Source organism: Stenella coeruleoalba, assembly GCF_951394435.1.
Source record: "Stenella coeruleoalba genome assembly, chromosome: 10".
In the NCBI taxonomy this organism is placed as follows: Eukaryota; Metazoa; Chordata; class Mammalia; order Artiodactyla; family Delphinidae; genus Stenella; species Stenella coeruleoalba.
In genome coordinates, this window is record NC_137156.1 from 35,935,071 (window position 1) to 35,958,217 (window position 23,147).

General features: G+C 44.5%; 1 protein-coding gene across 5 annotated transcripts in view; it reads left to right on the forward strand.

The window, feature by feature from the left end:
- Positions 1-23,147, forward strand: part of MOCS1 (molybdenum cofactor synthesis 1) — a 177,645-nt gene that overhangs the window by 87,473 nt on the left and 67,025 nt on the right. For 4 of the 5 annotated variants that reach the window (XM_079934708.1, XM_079934705.1, XM_079934706.1 and 1 more), the window contains one exon: positions 10,281-10,438. Coding sequence is in view for 4 of the 5 variants with exons in the window: in XM_079934705.1 (XP_079790831.1) it covers positions 10,404-10,438 (35 nt within the window). In the remaining variant the exon portion in view is untranslated. Of the gene's footprint in view, positions 1-8,439; positions 8,491-10,280; positions 10,439-23,147 lie in introns of those variants that run through there. The other variant, XM_079934707.1, reaches the window with a different exon arrangement.

Here is a 23,147-nt window from a genome sequence, read left to right on the forward strand (position 1 = left end):
TGTATTTTCAGACCACAGTTGACCACGGGTAACTGAAACTGTGGAAAGCAAAACTGTGGATGAGGGGGGTACAGCTGTATGTTGTAAACATTCAAGACAAGGAGGTTTTGAGCAACTAAAAATTTCGGTCTGGCTGTACTGAAAAGAACAAGGGGGAAGGTGACAAGAGGAAACATGAGAACAGATCATGTGGGAACTTGTAGGAGTTTGGAAATTAACCTGAGGGCAGTTAATCACATGGGAGCATGCTAATCAGGGGAGCAGTAGCAGATCTGCATTTTAGAAAAGTGGCTCTGTGCTGCTGTGTGCAGAATGGATTATAGGGGCATACTACAGGGGGATCATTTAGAGCAGTGGTCCCCAACCATTTTGGCACCAGGGACCAGTTTCGTGGAAGACAGTTTTTCCACAGTGGGGGGTGGGGGGATGGTTCAGGTGGTAATTTGAGGGATGGGGAACGATGGGGAGCGGCAGATGAAGCTTCGCTCACTCTGCGCGCCTCTCACCTCCTGCTGTGCAGCCCAGTTCCTAACAGAGGAGACCCTGATCAGGGTTGGGGACCCCTGATTTAGAGGGTACATCAGGCTTCCCACGGGAAACATATGACACACTTATAAGGTTTTATTGAAGAAACGTTAATGAAGGACATTTACAGAGATGTGGACAGATTAAGCTCAGAAAGGATGGTGCAGCGCTTGGGGACTAGCATCAGTGAGAGCCTTTACCACACCACCTATTCTAAGCAGAAGACAGATGGCATGGAAACCTCAGTGATGCAGTCTGTGGGGAGAGAAGGACATGGAGGGGCAAATGAAGAAAAGTTTGCACGTGAGGCTCTGTAGTGTTGACCCCAGCTTTTTGGTGGCCTGAGATAGGGGCATGACCCAGGAGACAAAGAGAAATGAGATGACTTGAAAGAGATTTAATAGGTCTACCTACATAGTAGACTTGTGCTCAGTGGAGGAATGGGCTTAATAGCACTACAGACATGGACCATGAAAGAAGGGACCTCCTTTCCCCTTCCATGAGGGAGCATGAAGACAGAGGAATGTCTACTACCTTTTAGCATCACCTTGCTCCTCTGTGGGAGAGAAATGGCTAGTGCAATAGGTCAGAATCTGACGTTCATGGGCCATGCTTCACTAGTGGGGCAGGGTCACTGTCTCAATGCTCTTATGTAGTAGAGTCTTCCCTCTTTTTCCCATCCAGAAACCTCCTAAGACAGGCTGGCCAACCTCATCCATGGATGGAATCGGTCAGGCTGGGGAGTGGGGAAGTGAGAGGAAGGGGAGCATCAATAAAGGGTGTGTTACTTGCCACTGTGGGCTCTGAAGTTTAATCCCATTGAGGAATTCTGGGAACCACTGCAGGAAATGTACCTCAGAGTTATCCCACCCAAGAGGCAAGGAAGCTCACTCCAGCTCCCATCAGTCATTAGTTGAGGGCTTCGTTGTGTGTATTACTGTATTTGAGGATAAAACAAAAGGTCTTCAGGCAGAGAAGCAGGTGCTGGGAAATGGAAGTCAGACCAGCATGCACTGAAGCAGAGGGGGTTGGAAGAGTCTGGACAGGGCCCCAACAGCTTCTGCTGCTACACCCAACCAGACACCTTTGCTCCTCTCCACCATTATTTAGAGAGTCCAGATGAAATGGGCATCCTGGATGCCAGAGCAGGGCACTGGTGATTGTACGGGACCAGACCATCAGGAAAGTGCTGCGTGTCCTGATATGATGGACCCACCCAAAGGCTGTGACATCGGGCCGTAGCATTCACTGCACAATGTCACTGAGCACTTTGCTTATGTCCAAGGCTGTAAGGACTCAGAAGACATGGATGGGTCTTTATAAAGAAGAAAGAGGTTGGTTGAGCCCCAGACACTCTGGCCTGTGGTATGGTCTCCTGTGGCTCTGTCTAAACAGTTCAGATCTGGGTCTCTGTTTTCACAGGGGGTTTCACGTGGCTGGAGGGATTTTCCTGCTCTTGACAACATCCCAAACTTTTCCCAAGTAAATCTCAACCTATAATAATTGCACGGAATGACCACTTGCCCCAGTGTTCTTCACTGTCTCCCAGTTTCCCAAAGATACAACCCAATTCGGAGGAGCTGTTCCTTAAGGCTGGTCCCATTTATCTAAACCATAAGTGGGCATCCAAGAATTATTATCTAAAGCAGTGCCTCTCACTCGTGGCTCTGAGAACCACTGCACCAACCACGGGACGAAGTTGTTTAAAGAGTAGCTTTTTAGGCTTCATCCTCTACCTGCTGAATCTGAGCCTGAGAGCAGGGTACCTGCGCCTTTAAGAAGCAACCTAGGTGATTCTAATGCAGGACCTAGACCTGTGGTTCTCAAATTTTGCGACACATTAGAATCACCTGGGGAGCATCTAACCCCCTTGACCACTGTTCCCCACCCACCTCCCATGCTGGTAATGCTCAGGCCACACCCAAGACCAGTTTAGTCAATCCCAGAGCAGTGGCTGGGTTTGGGGATGGTTTCAAACTCCCCAGGTGATTGCAGTGTGCAGCCAAGTTTGAGAACCTGACCGGTAGCTAATAGAGATGATACTATTAAACAGTTGACTGAGAAACCGGAAGCTGTAGTCTTTAAAGTATTTTTTAAAACTGGCCTTAAAAGTCTTATCTAAGACTCTCAATTTACAGATGAGGAAACTAAGTCCTAAAATGTAAAAATTCAGCAGCCAAACAGCTGACTGAATTTAGCTTTCTTTCTCTTCATTCAATACAATAAACATTCTTGAATATTCAAATATTCAGTGTCTGTACCCAGGCAGTGTTTAATAAGCCATTGTCTGATGTGAAATCAGATGTGTGTGACCCAAATGTACCAGGCATCTCACTGCCTGACTTAAAAAAATTTTTTATGACCTTACTTTCTTTTTTCTTTAATTTCTAAAAGCATTTTGTTATTTCAGTGTCCTGACCAGCCTCCTTAAAAACAATAAAAGCTGGGCTTCCCTGGTGGCGCAGTGGTTGAGAGTCCGCCTGCCGATGCAGGGGACGCGGGTTTGTGCCCCGGTCCGGGAAGATCCCACATGCCGCGGAGCGGCTGGGCCCGTGAGCTATGGCCGCTGAGCCCGCGCGTCCGGAGCCTGTGCTCCGCAACGGGAGAGGCCACAACAGTGAGAGGCCTGCGTACCGCAAAAAAAAAAAAAAAAAAAAAAAACTACAGGCTTTTAATGAGTAAAAGAATCATATACAAAACTTTGCTTATTTACAAAGAGTACAAGATTGAAGTACTTTTGACTTTTAACATTTGCAAGTGTATGAAAACATTACCAACTGCAATACTTGTGAGTAGGTATATATATATATGTGTGTGTATATATATATATATATGTATATATATATACTAGAGCTTTGTACATTTCCCCACATATGGAAATGAAAAAGTAACTCGTTTATTGGTGCATTTTATTTTTTGAGAAGCTCATATGCAGGGAAACAGCATAAGGCAAGTCTTCAAGAACTGTTTTGTTTGCTTCTAGGATATTTTGCTTTGCAGAAAACTGCTAAAGTAAGAGACATAACTTCAGTTCTTTCCCTTCACAGTGCACCCCACCTTATCTTTAAATGAAGACAGTCCCACTCCCAGGGAAGGATGAGACCAACTCCTTCCTCTAGTCTCCTATAGCCAATACAAACTTGGTTCCCTAGATGTGCAGTACGGCTGCACAGGAAACCCAAGGCCATCAGTTTCATCCAGTCAAATGTGCCAAGGAGCCATCCGTGGGTTTTGGCATCAGGAACAGAGCTGTCAACTCAAGATTTTTAAAAATTAGTAAGAAGGGGGAAAAAATAAAACCACTTTTAAAAAGAAAATTATCATTTTCCTATAGGAGTATTTGCTATATTATAAAGGTAATTTCATTGCCTTTATAATACTGAAATCAAAATATGCTTAGTCTGATTTTTCCTGGAGCCAAGAATCATTTTCTTCACATGTTGAACATTCTCATTTTTTCTTCATGATTCAAGACTCCCAGGGAAAAATATTAAATATTCAAGGTAATAGTCTGTGTTCTTTCCATACCTTAGGTTTGGCCTAGTGCAAAGGAAACTGTCACCTGGACATTGCTTGAAGGAATCCCTGAGCAGGTAGTGCAAGGCATTTCTGAGAGTTCAGTTCTGCCTGAAGTGGCTCCTTGCTGAAAACATGTACCGTTTCACCGCTCCCATAGGATGAGTGATGACAGAGCTCACCTGTGGGACACACCCCTGCAACCTGGAGCAGCCCATTTTGGAGACGCGGGGCAGGGGCCCAGAGTCCCAGCACTACGGCCTCTGTGTACTCCTGGGGAGATTCAAAAATTGCCCCAACTTTGTCACTTTATTCTAAAGTCTCTTGCTGGGGTATAATAAAGAATATTTGATTTTTGTCCTGGGTTCCTGGCACAGAGCTCCTAAAACGCCTGGAATGTACTATCTTTTGTGTGCTAGGAAGATGACTCATGGGTTGGAGGAGAGATCACTAGATAGCTTCAGGGTGGGACTGGTTGTCACACAAACCAACCACATGATGAGAAGGTTGAAGGTTTCAGCCCCGCCCCTTAACCTCCAGGGAAGGAAGAAGGGCTGGAGATTGAGTTGAATCACCAATGGCCAACGGTTTAATCCATCCTACCTACATAATGAAACAACCATAAACACCCCTAAACGATGAGGTTCAAGGAACTTCCCAGCTGGTGAGCACGCTGAGGTGCCGGCAGGGTGGCACACCTGGAGAAGGAAGGAGCTCTGGACGACCCCCGCATCCTGACCTTGCCCTATGCTTCTCTTCCATCAGACGCTAGTGTCAGAATGGAATTTTTTTATTTATTAATCTTTAGAATGGAATTTTTAGACACCGAGTTGGTGTCAGGATAGGTCTGAGAAAAAAAAAAAAGCCCATGTTTAGTCTCCCATCTTCCTCCTCTTCTGATTTCCTGGGTGATGGGCCTGTATTAATAAAGGCCCAGTTAGGAAAACAGAAGCGACTCTAGGTGTTTTTGAAGGAGGGCTGTAACTGCAGATTGGTGTCAGCCCTGCTTCTGGTGATTTAATCTAACTTGATCTTGTCTCTGAGAGACAGGGACCCACCACTGCCAAGGGCATGCATACTGGGTTATCCAACCTGGAGATGCCTGAGTTCCTGGGTTACAGCAGCAAAAGAGGGAGAAAAGCTTCCTGCCCAGATCCAGAGTGTTTCTCCTGGGCCCAGAGCCTTGCTCTGTGTATGAATCTCTCCTGAAGAGCAAGTTCAGCCTCTGTCACTGTGACTGTTGAGCTCAGACCCCTCACTACCTTTGTTTACACTTGCTTCCTAGACTTTCCAACCAAAACTGCTCCCCCAATTTCCAAAGCAAAACCTCTCATCCGGTATCTATGCACTTAGGTACACTTGGAAGAGAAGTAGAGGCATTGCCTGTACAATGAGAAAGGCCCAGCTCGGCCAACAGCAGACCATTACACAGATAATAAAGAGAAGCATTAGTCTAGGTATGTGTAAAAGTGGAAATAAATCTCAAACTGTCTCCTTTCTTCATCACAGATCTACTTGTATACCCATTCCTTTCCTATTCTCTTACCCGTCTGCTCCCAAAAGGATAGAGTTGATGGGTGGGTCGTTGAGGCATGGCACTCAACCCCAGAAGGCAGAACCAAGAGGCTGAATGTTGCTTCAAGTTTTGGTACACTGTTGGCCACCAGAGGTTTGGGAAGGTCCCATGGTTCAGAGAGCCATTGGCCTTTTATTATCTATTGTTACGTAAAAAAAAATACTGCAAAATTTAGCAGATTAAAAGAACATTATCTCACATAATCTCAAGGGCCAGGAATGGCTTAGTTTGGTAGTTCTAGCTCAGGAGGTTACAGTCAAGCTGTTGACTGGGGCACCAGGCATCTGGTGCTGGAGGATCTGCTCCCAAGCTCACTCAACGTGGGCATTGGCTGGCCTTGGTTCCTCCCAGGCTGTTGGAAGGAGGACCACACGGGCCTCTCCATAGGGCTCCCTCAATGTTCAAAACACATGGCAACTGGCTTCTTCCAGAGCAAGTGATCGAAAAGGGAGAGAGAACCCAAAACAAAGCTTCGATGTCTTTTATAACCTAATTTTAGAGGTGTCATGCCATTGCTACGGCTGCATGCGTTAATCACACAGACCAATCCTGATACAAGGTGGGAGTAGACTGCATAAGAGTGTGGATATTTCTAGATGTGGGGATCACTGCTGGAGATTGAGTCTGGATAGCACTAGATGGGACTCTTTGCAGGCCATACTGGAAGCTGTCTACCATGCTTCTTAGCCCTCCTACCTAGCTTTTGCAAAGAGTAAGTATCAATAAGAACCTGCTGTATAAAAATAAATAAATTAAATTAAATTTAAAAAAAAGAGTAAGTATCAGAAGGAGGAGACCCTAGTCTAGCTGGTAGTCAAGGAATAATTGCTTTTCAGTTCAGCTCCTGTTCCTTGTGCTTCTCTAAGGAACATTGTAAACTGGAGAAATGACTGACATTCTAGAGTCCCATGGAAATACCATCTAGTGCTATTAAACTCCTCCCCCTCTGCTTGTAACACTTGGAAAATCATGGCAGATCAAGTGGGCACATTCACAGAATCTGGGAACCAATCACTACGTTATTAGAAGGTTGTGGTCTCTGGTGTATGGCTGGTTCAGGATCTTAAATGAGCTTGGGTGTTGTCGTGGCCTTCATTAGAAATGTCTTTCCTAGGGTCAGGGGAGACTCACTCTGGGACATTAAACTGTGGAAGTGACTGCACGTGTAATGAGTCTCTGCCAGCTAACCTGACCCCACATGGAGAGGGAAGGGCTGTCGGCTGGGCCAGAGCCAATGCAATTCAGAGCAAACTCTTTAATCTTTGTGGGTAGAATGGCTTCTGCTATCACAACTCCTCCTCCCTCATCTCAAGAAACTCATTCTCAAATGCTACTCAGGACATTTTTTGCTTCTCCAGAGGAACTGATGCTGCAGGGAAACGGGTGGAAAACAGGGATTTTGGTGCTGCCTTTGGAGTAGTAAAATCAGCCATGGCCCGGGGGATCCAAAGGCTAAAGAAAGACATTACAGAGTGTGAGACAGAGGACGTGATGCATTGCACTTGGTTTTTGGAGCATAAGCAATGACAGGTTCTATAGCTCTTCAAGTGGGGCTTCGGCAAGCCTTGGAAAGAAGCAAGTGGTCAAGGTCATTGAGTTCGTTAGACTTCTACTATGTTAAAAAAATAATTTGAATCAGGGTAAGCTAGATGGTACTGTAGTAACACACAGTCCCTCCATTTTGGTGGCTCAAAGATGTATTTTTCTCTCATACTTCATGTTCATAATGTATTAACTTGGGGGTTCTCATTATAGTCACTAAGGGACCCAGGCTGGTGAAGCATCCCAAATTTTGAAATTGGCGGAAAGAGCTCTCTGGAAAGTCTCACACCAGATAGTAAATGCTCAGCCACAGACAGACACACATCACTTCCAGTCATTTCTACTCAAGATTCATTGGCTGAACTAGTCATAACACCCCACCCAACCACAAGGAACCTGGAAATCAGTCCTTTTCTGTGCTTGGAATGGGGAAGATGGGTGAATGTTTGGTGAACAGCATTATTGACAAATGCCCTGGCATCCAGTGAAGCTGAAATTCGGATTTTCTCTTCTCTTTTTGCTTTCTTGTCTACCTTAATTCCCCCAGACGGCACCTCGTTTGTGTTAGTGTCGACAGCTGGCAACAGCAATGTGGGCCCAGACACCGTAATAAGCACTGTGTTCTGGAAACATCACTCTTGTTTAGGGAACGCTATTGGAACTAAGTGGTATAGGTCTAGGATTGGTGCTATGACATCCTTATGTCCTGGTACCCTTTGGAACTTTGGAAAAGTGGAACAGATGAGACTTCAAGTTGGAATTAATTCAGCAATGCAGGTGCTGAAATGATTCCATCCGCTTTCGTGGAAGACATCCTGGAATCCTGCTCTTGGAGAAGGACCCAGACTGCCTGGTGCCGGGTATTTAAGTGTGAAGTCAAGGTCACATCAGGAAACAGGAGGCAACACCAGTGGGTCAAAGGAAGAGGATGTAATTAAAGGACAGTCAGAGGTATGGACAGAATTAAGGGAATCAACAGGGTGGTTGAGTCACCAAGGCTGGCAACAGCAGGAACCTGGTAATACCCTTAAATAAGAAAGGAGAGGAAAAAGTGTTATCTTAGCCCACTGAGAGCTAGATCTGGGTAGAAGGGGTTTCTAGACAGAATCTGTAGTCGTTCAAGTACACAGCCACTGCCAGAAATATGTCCCAAAGCAGGGAGGAAGCTGGAAGAAATCTTCGAACCTCTCTTCCCACCCTCCAGGCTCCAATCAACGGCTCTCATTGGCCGAACCTGATGAGAAGCCAGCAAGCAAGGGAGCTCCAATGATGCAGTTCCCAGGGACCAGCCTCCCAGGGCAGAGAGAAGGGCAGAAAAGGAGCTGAGAAAGGTGAGGGGTGGGAGGAGTGGGTGTGTGCAGGGAAGTAAACAGAAGGAACACAGTGAGGCTGTGTCTAGCTGATTGTGATATATTAGAAAATTACAATGAGACTCTGGCCTCTAATTTCTCTGGGACTTTCATTTCCCCCAGGGAAGAGGGATTCTGTTTTCTCCATGGCAACAAAAAAAAGGGAGAATACGTTGCTAGAACTTAAATGTCTCCAAGGGAATTTAATAAAGGGTGAAGATTCATATGGTTTCAATTTGGGACAGTTTTCATACTGCCGTCATTGTACTGTGCTACTTAGGTGTTTAGTGCTCTAGTGAACCAGAATTTTCTATAAGGCTAGTAATTATTTGGTTGGCAAATACAGTAGGGGGTCAACATTTGGTAAGTTTATGATTTTGGGCTAAATGTCTCATTCTGTTCATTTGAGAATTTTCTAGAACCAACAGCAGAACTGCCCATTTCTCTGGTTCTAGGAGTTTATAAAAATTAGTGGTCAATGTCAGGGGGTAGCCTCAGAGGTTCCCCTTGCTGACCCCTGGTCTCCCCTACTGAAGGGGGTTGTCTCATTCCTGGTTGACCGTAGATGTGAGCGAGGACCGTAATCTTGAGCCCACTGGGCCAACAGAACACAAAGCGGGTAAATGCCGAGGCAACAGTTCCACCAATCAATCCACTCCTTCCTAATCCTACTCACCACCCAGGAGAATTTGTTATCTACCCAGATCGCTGAGATGTTGACTGGGTCTCATTTACTAGTTGGGGCAGAGCTAGGCCTCCTAGGGGGTTCCTGACTCGGTGCACTGATACTGTCAGTTGGAATGAGAGAGCCCTTCTGGAAGCTTTGTGATCTTTATTGTGTGGGTAACTTTGCCAAATTCCTTCCTCCTTGCAGTTTGAAGCTCTGCTCTCTTTTCCTAAGCACGTTGATTACTGACCTATGACTTTTGAGTTGGCGGGGTAGGGAGCAAGTTCTACTTAAACCTCAAACCCAAGCCTTGGGCATAATTCAGGGCTCTGAGGGTTACACGTCCTTGACCTAGCTAGAAGCACTTGAGTTTACATCTTCTACTTTTTGTGAATGTGTCCTTTGGGTACCTGGGGAGTCGAGACATAGAGATCCATTATTGCTTGCTCAACGTCCTTCCTCCCTCCCAAATACCATTTTCATTTAGTAAGAACACTTTTCTTTTGAAGAATTCTCCCCCTCTACTCCAGTTCTGCAGTTTGAGCCAGAAGTTGTCAATCATAGTTTGTGAGAGGGCACGTGACCCAAGATAGACCACTCAGGGCACCTGGTTCCCTGGCCCTGCTTCGGTCACAGGCCCCTCTTCTGCAAGTGTCATTCCTTCTTCTTGTTTTAACTGAGTCTTGATTGAGAAGAGCCTTTTCCTTTCTGGTAGTGAAGTTGGCAAGAGATGAGTAGAGAAAGTCAGTCTTCCATAGGAGAGAATGAATTTGACACTTAAAGCACCAGAGAAGAGCCATGAGAATGTTCTAGGAAGATCATGGAATCCCTGCTTCCAGTCTTCCCCAGCTGCACCTGCACCCTTCCTGAAGGCGAGAACATTTCCTTTTTGTCTAAGGTAGACTTGGATTTCTGTCACAACCAAGAGAGTCCTTACTCATCTAGTAGGGGATTGTTAGAAATGCCCACACAGCTAATGTCCATTGAGACTGTGGGTTTCTTTTAAAGAGATGCTCTTAAGGGATTGTCTGCTTTTGAGACTTGGATTCCTTATAAGCGAAAGTGAATGTGTGTTACAGTGATGTTTGCTTTAATTCACCCACAGCTTTTAGAGTCCTGGACATGCGGCCTGAAACCCAGAGAATATACCTGGAATTGGGCAACCACACCATCGCTGAGGCACAAGCAGCGCCTAGTGAGATCACTTAAAGCCAGGAGAGAGCCTCCCATGAGGAAAGCTATTACTCCAAGCTTCTTCTTACTGTAAGTTACTTTAGAGCTGCAGAATTCTTAGCAATGCAAAGCGTGCACGGTGCCTCTCAGTTGCAGAGTATAAAGTGGGGAGAAGGTGGTTCTGGGCCAACCTGGAGTCTCTTGTTATAGGTTTATTTGGGGGGGATTTTCCATGCTTCAATAGTTGTGTCTGCTGTTGGTGGGAAAGTAAATTGGTACAGCCACTATGGAGAACGGTATGGAAGTTCCTCAAAAAACTAAAAATAGAGCTACCATATGATCCAGCAATCCCACTCCTGGGCTTATATCCAGAGAAAACCATACTTCGAAAAAATACACGCGCCCGAATGTTTATTGCAGCACTATTCACAGTAGCCAAGACATGGAAGCAACCTAAAAGTCCATCGACAGATGAATGGATGAAGAAGATGTGGTAGATATGTGCAATGGAATATTTCTCAGCCATAAAAAAGAATGAAATAATGCCATTTACAAAACAGAAATAGACTCACAGACATAGAAAACAAACTTATGGTTACCAAAGGTGAAAGGTAGGGAGGGATAAATTAGTAGGTTGGGATTAACATATACACACCACTGTATATAAAATAAATAATCAGCAAGGACCTACTGTATAGCACAGGGAACTCTACTCAGTACTCTGTAATAACCTATATGGGAAAAGAGTCTGAAAAAGAATAGATATATGGGGCTTCCCTGGTGGCGCAGTGGTTGAGAGTGCGCCTGTCAATGCAGGGGACACGGGTTTGTGCCCCGGTCCGGGAGGATCCCACATGCCGCAGAGCGGCTGGGCCCGTGAGCCATGGCCGCTGAGGCTGCACGTCCGGAGCCTGTACTCCGCAACGGGAGAGGCCACAACAGTGAGAGCCCCACGTACCGAAAAAAAAAAAAAAGAATAGATACATGTATATGTGTAACTAAATCACCTTGCTGTATGCCTGAAACTAACACATTTTAAATCAAATATACCCCAATATGAAATTTTAAAAAATTGTTGTGTCTGCATTAAAAAGAAAGTTTCCTGCAATTAAGATTTAGAGCCTTGTGCGAGTAGCCAGAGGAGGTGGTGAAATTATCTCCTTGAATCTCTGCAACTGTTTAGTTTCTGGATGGAGGAAGGTGAAAGAATTAGGTCAGCTCTAGAAACCACCCAGCCTTAAGATATTGTGATGCTGTGAAGTTCAGATTTTATATCACAAGCTCTGAGCCTGCTTTCTCGTACGTCAAGAAAGAATAATATAAGTGCTTCTGTCGTCGTGTTGTTTACGTGCTCTGGGACTTACATAAGACAGTGTACATGACGGTAGAATGCCTGGTATGTACTAAGTGCTCACAGATGTTAACTGTTATTATTCTTATTTCTGAAGCTAAGGTCACCAGACTTAGAAACCAACGTAAGAAATATTTTTAAAATATAAGAAAAAAATTAAAAAAAGAAATGCCCACACATCCTCCTCTGGGTCCCCGGCCGTCGTACCCCCTCCAACCTACATCCTTAACAGTAGAGAGTAGATAAGTAATGGCACAAAGTCGGCAGTGATGAAATCTCCTAAATGGGTCAGGGGATGCCATCCAAAGAAGCAGTTCAGGGACTGCTAACTGCATAGGTTTCCGAACACCAAGCTCCTTAAACTCTGCATGGTGCTGTTTAAGTAACCTAGAGATGTCCTAAAAGGAAGGAAATCCTGCAACATAGGGAATATCTTACAAGCCAGGCTGTAGATTTGAACTTTATCCCACAGGCCATGGTGTAGCTGCCCTCTAAGACTCATGACCTCTCTATGAAAATCAAAGCAATTGATCTGCTCAGATTGGCACTTGTTATGGGAGATTAGATGTTAAAAATAACTTCTACAGTTATGGAAGCAGAACCTGGGGCCATGGCATTGTCCCTAGAAGCCTGAGGGCTAGGGCTTCTAGCCCAATGACAGGGCTAGTCATTGGTGTTCTTGGACCAAGTCACCCTGCCTCCCCATCCCCCATCTTCTCATCTGTGAAATGACATTTTCCATTGAGCCCAGGCTGTTCTCCAGGAAACCTTTGCAGACTCATGTGCTGACCGACACTGCCATCTAGTGGGAATCTTTGGAAATCATCTTGCAGGATCAACCCCGGCTGCCTCTGTACCTCATCAACCTACCTGGGAGGCAGGGGCACCCCATCCTCTCTGCCTGGTCCCTCAGTGATTGTCTCTTCTTAATCCAGGCTCTTTTGCCCTAGTATTCCCAGTTCCGTGCACATGAACACAACTCCTCCCATGGGAATAGGGCTCTACAGCTCACAAGCTATCCTCCTTTACCAGCCTCCAGTCATCATCACTAACAGAGACATCGGATGGCCATGCTAGCAGAACATGGCATTTCTCTGGGTCCCTCCCTGGCTATTTTGAATGACCTCCAGCCCCCTCATATTCCTCCTCGATGGTTTTAGGAATTGTCAATGCCAGTCAATAACTCCAGGCATCTTGCTAACAGTAATGTCTGCCCTATTTGCTTTTAAAAACAAAACAAAACAAAAAACCCTACCTTAACTCACTGGGCTGATGTGTCCTTTTGCAGTTCATTCATGAATATCACCCCTTCCCCATGCTTGATGAGCTCCCAAAACCCATGGGAGATATCAGGGGCCCTGTTATCTATGCTGAGAGGACCACCATCACCAGATATCCCATAATGTCTGATCTATGGGTGCCAATGTCAAGGACACTGGCTATGCCAGAGTTGCTATTACCAGGACAACACCCCTCCCCACGTCTCCTCCACATCAGCGGTTGTCACCAACGGCACTCACACATGTCCTATGAAGACATCAGAAAATAAGGTGTCTGCTCTACAGTCCAAATTTTGGCAAAATATTCCTAATGGGGGAAATTACCCCTACTTCCAATTCTACTAGCTTGTTTCTATACCCCACCTTCTGTTTACTTCTCTTTTCAACCTGGGGCCAGAATAGCCACGCCTCTGTTCGCAGCCTTGGGCACAGTTCCACCAAAGCAAGCTGTGATTCTTGCATTCCCCAGAACTTAAATCTGGAGCATGGCCAGCATGCGCTGGATAGAAGCGCAACTGGAGAGCCATGCCGTAGTGGTTTGTCTGTTCCTCATCTTGGGAAAAGGGCAGGCGATGTAGGATCCACTAATTGGGACTCCTGGCACCACTCTTGGTGGATTTCTAGAACCAGGAAATTCCTTGAACACCATCCACTTCAGCCTGGACCCCAGTTGGAGGGGGAGGGGAGAGAAGAGCTGACAGGAGGGAGAAAGAGTGAGGACAAGTAGGATATAGTCAAAATTCCATGGGAAAAAATCTATCCACATTTTCGGGTCACTTTTTGGTCCCTTAACAGGACTCCTTGCATTCTTTCATGTAATGTGGAATTGAAGTCATTGAAATTGACTGACTTAGCGTCTGTTCAATCCTGCCAGCAGTGAAACAGATACACACACAAAAACAACAAAAACACCTTTGCCTCTTATTTTTGGTAGTGCATTTTGCAAGGTTGCTGCTGTCAGCATAAATCCCAAGGATTATGTTTATTCTCTCCTGTGGGTGCAGGACTTCACCCTGCTTTCCTGAGAAGCTGGGTCTGTTTTCTCCACCCATCACTTGGGATGGAACATGGAGGGAGGGGACGGAAGGGGAGGGGAAGGTTGAAAGGCTTTCCAGAGGTAGAAATGGGACTGGCCTGAGAGGAGGCAAATGGTCAGGTACGTAGAGCAGAAGGCCTGGCTTTTAGCTCACTGCCCCTGTGTTGAACACTGTTCAGTTCCATTCAGCAAGCTCTCACTGCATGCCTACTGTGTGCCAGGGACTGTGTTGGGTGCAAGAAACCTATACCTCAGCAGAGAGCGTCCTGGTTATGAGGAAGTACCTAGAAAATTAATCTGGATGCATTTTGCAAAACCGTAGGATCAACGAAGGAGGAAGCTATTCAGTAGTGAGGGGAGAAGTAGCCTGGAACGGTAGAAATGGGAAGGGCAAATTCAAAAGGAAATTTTGCAGAGGCATTTAGAACTAGTATGTGTCTGAAATCCTCCAGTGTCAGAAATTGAGGGGAATTTGGGGAACACTAGTGGAATCCACTCGCTGTGCCAGTGAGCTAACTGAGTCTTGCTGCTGCCACCAGTCTCTGGGCAAGATATAGTCTTGCCCAGAAAGGCAATTTTCTACCTCCAACTCAGAGGATCTGATTTGCATCGTCCCAGCTTCCTGTAAGAAGAAGGGAAGAGCCCAGGTGGCAATGAGTAGAAGGAATCATTGACTGTAAGACGTGAACGCGGCATGAGAATGTGGTGTTCTTGTTGTAGCATTTGGAAAACACAAGGAACCAGGATAAAAATGTACACCTGCAGAGCCTGGAAATTGGGTCTCCTCGTTCGCCAGTGGATTGAGTGTCTGGTATGTGTTAAACTCTTTACAGAGGTTAAAAAAAAAAAAAAAGGTAGCTCCTGTTCTGAAAAAATTCATAATTACTCAATGTATTCACATTCTCTTTTCTCCAGATTATCTGACTCCAGCATTTGCGTTTTGACTAGAGCTCCTTTCTTCTGTTCCTCCCTCTGTACACACTTACTGATGCCCGATCACGCCCGCCACCCATCACCACGTTTACCCAGGCTCCTGACCTCTCCCCTTCATATCTGCCTTGGAATCCATGGCCAGCTGTGCCAGCTGTATCCTCACCAACTCCCTCAACCCCCCAATGCCCTTGACCCTTGATCTCTACCCTGCCAGTTTCCAGTTTGGGCCCAATCATACTTCTGTCTGTTATTCGAATAAGTACTCCTTAAATACCTATCACGGGCCAGATACTTTTCTAGGTGCTGAGGCTACATCAGTGAGAAGCAAACTTCCTCCTGGGGCTATGTTCCTGTGGTGGTAGACAATTTTCATTGAAGGAATAAATATATAGTAAAAAGTAAACATGTAATATAATGTTGTATAGTGATTAGGACTACAAAAAAGTAATAAAACCGGGTAACGAGTGGTAAGGGGGGCTTCCCTGGTGGCGCAGTGGTTGAGGGTCCGCCTGACGATGCAGGGGACACGGGTTCGTGTCCTGGTCCGGGAAGATCCCACATGCCGCGGAGCGGCTGGGCCCGTGAGCCATGGCCACTGAGCCTGCGTGTCCGGAGCCTGTGCTCCGCAACGGGAGAGGCCACAACAGTGAGAGGCCCGCGTACCGCAAAACAAAAACAAACAAAAAAAAGAGTGGTAAGGGAAAGACTCTTTGACCTAAATGAAGTAAAAGAGTGATCCAGCAGAATATCTTGGATAAGAACATTCCAGGAAGAGACCCTGAGGTGAGAAATGTCGTTGGCATGTTTAAGGAACAGCAAAATGGGGGTGGCTGGATGAGCTAATGGAGAGGAAGAGAGGTAGGGAATGGAAGCTGGGGCAGCTCAAATGGGGCCTTGGGGGCCATATTGAGTTTCTACTCTAAATGTGATGGGAAGCCATCCCCAGAGGGAGTATTTGAGTAGGAGAGTGACATGATCACTGGAGAACAGATTCCTATTGCAGGAATCCTGGGGAGAGGTGTTGTATTGGCTTATTCTAGGAGGTGGCCATCATTGGGAGTGGTAAGATGTGCTCAGGGGCAGGACAGAGATTCATAGGTAGAACTGACAGCATCTGCTGATGAACTGAATATGACTCAGAAGGGAAAAATGACCAGGTAGACCGGGATTGACTCCAAGATGAAGCGAATTGTTGTTTTATGAGATGGGGAATTATGGGGGAGGAGGGGTAGGTTGGTGGAGGATGAAGGGGGAATCAAAAATTGTTCCTTTTACTTGTTTGAGTTGCCTATTAGATATCCAAGTAGAGATATTAAGTAGGCAGTTTGATAGATAATATAAATAGGAGGTCCTCAGGTTACCAATGACATTTAAAGCCAAGATGCTGGAGGAGGTCATCCAAGGGGTGGAAGTAAACAGAGAGTGGGTCCAGGGCCTGGGCCTCGGGGATACCCTGACATTTTGAGGTCTAGAAGAGTGGTACCACCTAACCAAAAAAAGAGACTGAAGCCAAGTAGCCAGAGGGGTAGAAGGAAAACCAGATGAACACAATGTCCTGGAAGGAAAGGAGAAGATGTCAGAAAGGAACCTTTGATTTTCTGCACACCTGTTTGGCGGCCACTAAGATCATTTGCAGCCCACAGAGCTAGGAAACTTGCTTCTCCCACACACTCATCTTTTCCTGCCCCAAGTGGGTTCTCTTCTTAGTCCTTCCCAGGTAGTTTTCTTGGCCAGGTCCTACAGCATTTCTTCCACTTTCTCCATCTTCTGTGCATTCACATCTCACAAATGGCCTCTTCTTTCTCTCTCTCTGTTGGAGGAGCAGAACTGTACTCTCCTAGTTTTCTTCTCTGGGCTTTCCTGCCGTTGCCTCCTTGATTCTCAGCTTCCCAGCCTCCCAGCTACCAAAATCCTGGACAGATCACTAACTGCTCACCCTGCCCTCAACTGGCTGCCCAGTCCCAGCCTTGAAAACAGAAATAAATACTGGTTTGCCCTAATGTGGGCAGTCTCCTGTCTCCCGTCTCTAAATTTACCTTCCACCAGCAGCATCTTAATAAAACCCAAATATAGCAGTCATGGCGCTTCCCCTTTCAAAAACCTTCAGAGGGTTCCTTCAGGAGAAAGTCCACATTGATTGCAGGGCATTCAGGTAAGGCCCCCCCGCAATCTGACTCCCCAGTTCTCTATCCCAGCCTTGTCTCCCCACTTACATAGGGGAACATAACCCTCTCCAAAACTACCCTGTACTTTCTTGACCACAGGCCAAGTTAATCCCTATGCCTGGGTTCTATAATGGAGCCTTCAAATGCCAGCTCAGACATCATCACCTTTGTTTTCCAGACCATCCCCTCCCACAAAGAGCTCAAGCTCACTGGGTCCTGAAAAGAGGGAAACATGAAGGCTTTCAAATACAGTGAATTTCCCCCATCACTCAGTTATATATTCTCCATAAATTTAGAAAATATAGGGACTTCCCTGGTGGCGCAGTGGTTAAGAATCCACCTGCCAATGCAGGGGACACGGGTTTGAGCCCTGGTCCGGGAAGATCCCACATGCTGCAGAGCAACTAAGCCCGTGCGCCACAACTACTGAGCCTGCACTCTAGAGCCCGTGAGCCACAACTACTGAGCCTGTGCGCCACAACTGCTGAAGCCCACGCACCTATAGCCCATGTTCTGCCACCAAAGAAGCCACCGCAATGAGAAGCCCGCGCACCGCAACAAAGAGTAGCCCCCGCTCACTGCAACTAGAGGAAGCCTGCGCACAGCAATGAAGACCCAATGCAGCCAAAAAATAAATTTAATTAATTAATTAGTTATTTTAAAAGAGAGAGAAAATATAACTTGTACTGAAACAAATTCTCCCATAACCACAAAGGGCGTGTTTCCAAGCTCGCAACTATACCAGGTGAGAACCCAAAGCCACACACACACACCTGGCCTGGAATCTGCTTTCCTGTGGTTCTCAGGGCTTCTCTCCCCGCAAATCCTGTTCTGGTTCTACAACTTGCCCTGGGCTTCTCATATTCCAGAACCAACTACCACAGAAAACAAACAAAACCCAGCTCTTTTGCCAAAACATGTAGTTCTCAGGAGTGTCAAACCGAGAAGTTCTAAGAGAAGTCTCAGAAGAACAGAACAGAGAAAATAAGGGTGCGACAGAGGAAAGGAAATTATTAAGAAAGTAACAGCTAAGAATATGTCTTTAAATTGAAAGAGCCCATCAATTATTAAGCAGAAAAAAAAGTCTAAAATACACACATCTAGGTATATACTAGTGAAATTTCTGTATCTCAAGAATGAGAAAATTTCAAAATATTTTTTTGCAAAGAAACAAGAATAAAGACTCATCAGCAGTTCTGGATACTAAAGGACAATGGAGCAATGCCCTCAAAAATCAGAAAATGGCTGGGTATAGAATTCTAGGTGCCAAAACACAAATCAAATGTGAGGAGAAATAAAGATGTTATGCAAGTTCTGGTCCTGTAAGAAACATGCCAAGACAGAATTATGTGCGTAAGAAGTGTATGAGGGCAAACACCTAAAGAGACAAAGGAGCCCAAGAGGGTGGGCGAGCTCTCAGACCTCAATGCTGACCCTCCGACTCCAGGGAGAGGGGAGAGGGAAGGAAGAAAGGGTGGGTGGGAGTGTCTTAGACTGCAGTGCAATTTTAGAAGAGTTCAAAAAGACTTCCAGGGGAATTCCCTGGTGGTCCAGTGGTTAGGACTCCTCCGTACTTCCTCTGCAGGGGCCTGGGTTTGATCCCTGCTCAGGGAACTAAGATCCTGCAAGCCGCATGGCACGGCCAAAAAAAAAAAAAAAAAGACTTCCGGGAAGTCCTTAAGCCCAAGTGGGGTCCCGGATTGCCCTACTCATCATTAGCTGGAGGCAGCCTATGGGAAGCCTCAGCCTGAACTCCCTGATGGATCTCTGGAGGCAGCAGTGGGGACCACGGATCCTTTATGCTCTCTGCAGCCAGAGATCCAAGGGGCATGCACTCATGGCAGCCACTGGTGATGTACAAGGATCCAGAAAGTTTGCCACCCACTAACCCTGTGTGTTAAAAGTGAAAGACGTATTGTACTTTACGAAATGGAATCCAAAAAGATGGAGTGAAATATGAGACATGGTAGGAGCTGAGTACATCCCAGAACCAGCAAAGGAAGCTGAATAATTACGAAAAGAAAGCGTCTGTAACATCAGTGCCTGGTCCCGTCCCCTTCAAGGGGCACCGATGAAGTGCTGCACTTCCTTCTATGAAGGGTTCAATCATATTCCTTGGGATTCTGCTACAAATAAAAGCTAAAGAATCATAATTTTATAAAGAAGTTTATTTAGTTTCAGTTTTCAGAATCTGTAGAAAGAAAACAAGTAATTTTAAAAGAACAAAAATGTAAATTTTGTCAAAGTGAAAAGGATAATAAAGTCAAACGGGGGAAGGTGAGAAGGGACATGGAAAGAAGTATAAGCTCGCTAATTTTCTCACCTTTATAACACAGGTCTGTCTAAATGTGAGCAGTCAAGAATATTTTACTACTTAAAATGACATATAGGGACTTCCCTGGTGGTCCAGTGGTTAAGAATCCGCCTTCCAATGCAGGGGACACAGGTTCGATTCCTGGTCGGAGAACTAAGATCCCACATGCTGCAGGGCAACTGAGACTGAGTGCTGCAGCTACTGAGCCCACATGCTGCAACCGGAGAGCCTATGTGCTGCAACGACAGAGCCCATGTGCTCTGGAGCCCGTGCGCCACAACTAGAGAGAGGGCCACTCGCTGCAACGAAAGATCCCGCGTGCCGCAACTGAGACCCGACGCAGCCAAAAATTAAAAAAAATATTTTTTTAATGACATATAGATAAATACCAGAAGTAAAGTCAGAAATTTAAGTGGTGGTTCTGGGGAAAGAAGGCTGAGGAAGGAGATTCTAATTTGTTTTGTCTACAGATCTTCCTCAACTTACGATGGGCTTATGTCCTGATAAGCCCACTGTAAATTGAAAATATCTCAAATTGAAAACACATGTAATGCACCTAACCTACAGAACATCAGAGCTTAGCCTAACTCACCTTAAATGTGCTCAGGACACTGACAGTAGCCCACAGTTGGGCAAAATCATCTAACACAAAGCCTATTTTATAATGAAGTGTTGAGTATCTCATGCAACTTATTGAATAATGTACTGAAAGTGAAAAACAATGGTTGTTTGTTACGGAATGGTTGTCGATATCATGGCTGACTGGAAGCAGCAGCATCATGAGAGAGTATCATACCACGTAAGTCGAGCCCAAGAAAAGATCAAAATTCAAAATTTAAACTTTGGTTTCTATAGAATGCATATCACTTTCTCACAATTGTAAATTGTAAGTCAAACCATTGTAAGTCAGAGACTGTCTGTACTCTACATTACTTGGACTAGGTACATGGATTAATTTTTGTCATTTTAAGATGTTAACTATATAAAAGGCCTTGTAGGAATAAAGAAATATATATATATATATGTATATATGTTATTTTAGGAAAAGTATAGGGAATTCCCTGGCGGTCCAGTGGTTAGGACTTGGCGCTTTCACTGCCAGGTCCCGAGTTCGATCCCTGGTCAGGGAACTAAGATCCGACATGCCTCACAGTGCGGCCAAATTAAAAAAAAGAAAGAAAGAAAAAGGGGAAAAATAGAATCTTTAATTACTCAAAGCTCAACCCATCTATCATTCTTAGAAAAAAAAATTGAAGTCAACCTTTACCTAAGTGGATACATTTTAGACTGAGTAAGATAAGAGATGGTAAGTGGTCTGATTACTATTGCTAAGTATGGTATTGTTGGAACTTCTTTTTGTCTGCACCTGTTAGCAGTTTGGTTTCTGGAATACTCAGCTTCAAATCTGTTATTTATGAGGCAAAAAGAAAACCCAGGAAACTCACTACTTTGTGGTCCCTACCTGATCTGCCTTCTTTCAACCTTTCAGAGTCATCTTATGGTTTTTTTTGTTTTTTGCGGTACGCGGGCCTCTCACTGTTGCAGCCTCTCGTTGCGGAGCACAGGCTCCGGACGCGCAGGCTCAGCGGCCATGGCTCACAGGCCCAGCCGCTCCGCGGCATGTGGGATCTTCCCGGACCGGGGCACGAACCTGCGTCCCCTGCATCGGCAGGCAGACTCTCAACCACTGCGCCACCAGGGAAGCCCCTTATGTTTGTTTTATGTTTGATGTTCAGGGTTCTTAGTTGTACTTTGAATATAGAATAGGGAAAAGTATATTTATTCTATCATCTACTCCATCAGAAGTCTGAATTACTAGTTAATTTTTAAAATAGTTATACACTTATTCAGATTTTCTATTTTTTCTTTCAGTTGATTTCAATAAATTGTTTCTCCAGGACATTGTCTACTTTGTTTGTCTACTTTGTTTCCAAATTTATTGGCATAAAATTATTCACAGCATTCTTTCATTTTAGAGCTCACCGATATATTTATAGCTATGTCTCCATTTTTATTCATCATTTGGTCATTTGTTTCTCTCTCTCTCTCCCCTCCTTCTCCTCCTCTCTGTCCCTCCCTCCCTCCCACTCCTCCCCCCACCACTCTGGCCCCCCATCTTCCATTATGTGTGGCAAAGTTTTGTGATAGGTATCTTTTCGGAAGATCGGATTCTATGTCTGGCAATGCTCTACTATATATTTTCTGTTTCATGAATGAATTAGCTGTGGCTGCAGTACTGCATATCAAACCACAACTCAGCATTTAAATAACAAGCGTTTATTTCTTGCTAAAGGATATGTGAGTCATCTATATCAGCTGGGTTAGGCTGCAATCCAGGCTTCAGACTCCAAGTTGCGGGTTATGTTCATGTCTCATCCTTCTTAGACCCGCAGCTGTCTGAGGCTTGCCCTTCTCATTGGGAATGGCAGGCATGTGAGAAATCAAACTAAATTGCACAAACCTATTTAAGTCCCCTGTTCTGATCAAATTTGCTAACGTTCCATTAGGTAAAGCAAGTCGATGATAAGGCCCCTTTTCAATGAGTCAAGGAAGCATATTCTGCCTGATAACTTTGCAGTATCCTCCCATTGTGGGTAAAGGGTGTGGATGTATAATCCTATTACAGGTGAATGAAGAACTGAGACCGATAATCCAATCTACAACAATTAATTGCAGATCCTATCTTTATTATCCTCTCATTACTTTGAACTCTGTTCTTTCTAATTTCTTGAGTTGGATGATTAACTCATAAATGTTCAGACTTCTTTGAGCATATGAGGACGTACATTTCTCTAAAGGTACTGCCTTAGCCATACCCCATGAGTTTTGATATGTAGATTTTCCTTATTGTTCAGCTGAAATAATTTTAAATGTCCCTTGCAATATGGTCTTTCACCCCAAAACTCCTTAACAGTGTGGTTTTTAAATTTCCAAATATATTTGCATATGATCTTTGTAATTGCTTTCTAGCTTAATTGTACTATAGTCAGATAATGTAATCTGTATGATATTCTTTTAGTATTTGTAGAGATTTGATGTGTGGACTAATGTGTAGCTAATTTTCATAAATGTTTAATTTATGTCTGAGTAAAATTTATATTTCTCAGTTTGAAGTATAAGGGTTCAATATATGCTCATTATATCACAATTGTTATGTCATTAATAGCTTCTAAATATTTACTAATTTTTCATTTGCTTGCTCCATCAAAACTAATATATGTAAAAAATTCCCTTCTATTGATTTGACATTTTTCCTTGTTGGTCTCTCAATTTTTTTGTGCTATATATTTTGAGGCTATGTTTCAGGTATATAATATTTAGAAATATATCTCATGAATTGAAAATTTATCATTATGGAGTGACCCTCCTTAAAGCTAAAAGCATTTCTAGAGATAAAGTCTGTCTCATTTTGAGTTAGCTGTACCAGCCTTCTTTTGTCAGTATTTGCCTGGTGTTATCTTTTTCAGTTCTTTTACATGTGGCCTTATATTTTATGTTTGAAGTATATCTTTTATGTACAGTTTCAGCTAATCTTTTTTAAAAATAGAAACTAATTAGACAGTCTGATCTTCTAAATGATTTTAGTCCCTTCATATTGTGATTACTGAATATTAACATTTATTTCTAAAATCTTACTTTGCACTGCCAAATTTCATCAACTGTAAGACACATATTTTCCCCCACATTTAAACATCTTTGAAATTAGAATACCTCTATAAT